At 55.8% G+C, this 2,500-nt stretch overlaps 1 protein-coding gene across 1 annotated transcript in view; it reads left to right on the top strand.

The window, feature by feature from the left end:
• Positions 1–2,500, top strand: part of ift122 (intraflagellar transport 122 homolog (Chlamydomonas)) — a 71,588-nt gene that overhangs the window by 21,687 nt on the left and 47,401 nt on the right. The window contains exon 11 of the mRNA XM_079896346.1: positions 227–429. Within this exon, the coding sequence (XP_079752472.1) occupies positions 227–429 (203 nt within the window). The remainder of the gene's footprint in view (positions 1–226; positions 430–2,500) is intronic.

Genomic DNA, 2,500 nt, shown 5'->3' with positions numbered 1-2,500 from the left:
GCAGGTGGAGCTGGGCTGGGCAGGTGGAGCTGGGCAGGTGGAGCTGGGCAGGTGGAGCTGGGGAGGTGGAGCTGGGGAGGTGGAGCTGGGCAGGTGGAGCTGGGGAGGTGGAACTGGGCAGGTGGAGCTGGGGAGGTGGAGGGGTCTGTCCCAGAATTCCTTGTGATAGTCTTGAATGTGATCCATATCTGTGCTTTCTTGAAATTTTCCCCATTTCCCCTGCCAGTGCGAATAAAGTGCCGTGAGCTGGTGAAGAAGATCGCCATCTACCGCAGCCGACTGGCCATTCAGCTTCCGGAGAAGATCCTGATCTACGAGCTCCACTCCGACGACTCCAACGACATGCATTACCGCGTCAAAGAGAAGATCTGCAGACGCTTCGAGTGCAACCTGCTGGTCGTCTGCTCACAGCACATCATCCTCTGTCAGGTAAAGACACTGGGGAAGTCATGTGACCGCGCTGAATGTGCCACGTCATGTGATGTTACATCAGATCGACCAGTGAATGATGGAGATCAAGTTTTTTTTCTCAACTTTAGGAAAGTTTGCTTAAAGATCGACAAGAAAAGTGTTCCCTTTCGAGGGATCGAGACGCTGCGACTAAAGACGACACTCTGGGGAACGCCTTCAGCGTGATGCGTCTGAAGCCCGTGTGGAGTTAGTCCAATCTCGATTGGTACCACATGACGTCATGCGACGGCGTAGCGAAAGCTATAACCGTTCTATAGCGTTCTTATTTGGCGTTGTTTGTCTCAGTATTCACATATATCTTTCAGTATGGCGAGTAAGACAGTGTTCAGGCAGTGTGCGTCCCCTTGCCCGCGCTGAATGAGCGAGGGTGGCACACACTCGCTCTGTGTGATGTGTGTGTGGAATGAAGCGCTCGAGGGTGTTGTCTGTGCAAACTGTGACTTGCTGCCTCTCAGAACGCCCTATTCGATGAGACCGGCTCGCGCTCCCCGAGGATCGGGACCCTCGTCTGCCGAGGCAGCGTCTCAGCATTCAGCACCCACGTGTCGGTCCCGTTCAGGAGTCGGAAGCCCACTCTTCTGCGGCTTCTTTCGCCCAGGACGGGGACCTAATGCTCGAATTATCTGGCTCAGAGGAGTTTGATATTTTGGGCATCTAGGCAGGAGAATCAGAGGACTCGCCACCCCATTCTCCTGCTCCGAGGAGCTGCTGGAGGTTGTGATCAGAGCAGTGGCCAGATTAAGTATTGAATGGCCATCAGAGAAGCAGGAGACGTTAAAAAGAGCAAACTAGGTTATCGTTTCCTGCAGGCTCGGGCACTGCCTTCCCGCCGAGGTGTCCATTCATCACCGATCTCCACGCCGGGTCCATTCATCACCGATCTCCACGCCGAGGTGTCCATTCATCACCGATCTCCACGCCGAGGTGACCATTCATCACCTATCTCCACACCGAGGTGTCCATTCATCACCGATCTCCACGCCGAGGTGTCCATTCATCACCGATCTCCACGCCGAGGTGTCCATTCATCACCGATCTCCACGCCGGGTCCATTCATCACCGATCTCCACGCCGAGGTGACCATTCATCATCGATCTCCACGCCGGGTCCATTCATCACCGATCTCCACGCCGAGGTGACCATTCATCACCTATCTCCACACCGAGGTGTCCATTCATCACCGATCTCCACGCCGAGATGTCCATTCATCACCGATCTCCACGCCGAGATGTCCATTCATCACCGATCTCCACGCCGAGGTGTCCATTCATCACCGATCTCCACGCCGAGATGTCCATTCATCACCGATCTCCACGCCGAGGTGTCCATTCATCACCGATCTCCACGCCGAGGTGTCCATTCATCACCGATCTCCACGCCGAGGTGACCATTCATCACCGATCTCCACGCCGAGGTGTCCATTCATCACCTATCTCCACGCCGAGGTGTCCATTCATCACCGATCTCCCCGCCGAGGTGTCCATTCATCACCGATCTCCACGCTGAGGTGACCATTCATCACCGATCTCCACGCCGAGGTGACCATTCATCACCGATCTCCACGCCGAGGTGTCCATTCATCACCGATCTCCACGCCGAGGTGTCCATTCATCACCGATCTCCACGCCGAGGTGACCATTCATCACCGATCTCCACGCCGAGGTGACCATTCATCACCGATCTCCACGCCGAGGTGACCATTCATCACCGATCTCCACGCCGAGGTGACCATTCATCACCGATCTCCACGCCGAGGTGTCCATTCATCACCGATCTCCACGCCGAGGTGTCCATTCATCACCGATCTCCACGCCGAGGTGTCCATTCATCACCGATCTCCACGCCGAGGTGTCCATTCATCACCGATCTCCACGCCGAGGTGTCCATTCATCACCTATCTCCACGCCGAGGTGTCCATTCATCACCGATCTCCACGCCGAGGTGTCCATTCATCACCGATCTCCACGCCGAGGTGTCCATTCATCACCGATCTCCACGCCGAGGTGTCCATTCATCACCGATCTCCACG

The sequence above is a fragment of the Squalius cephalus genome, assembly GCF_949319135.1.
Source record: "Squalius cephalus genome assembly, chromosome: 16".
Taxonomy (NCBI): Eukaryota; Metazoa; Chordata; class Actinopteri; order Cypriniformes; family Leuciscidae; genus Squalius; species Squalius cephalus.
The sequence above is the reverse complement of the archived record's forward strand: the minus strand, read 5'-3'. Positions and strand labels throughout refer to the sequence as shown.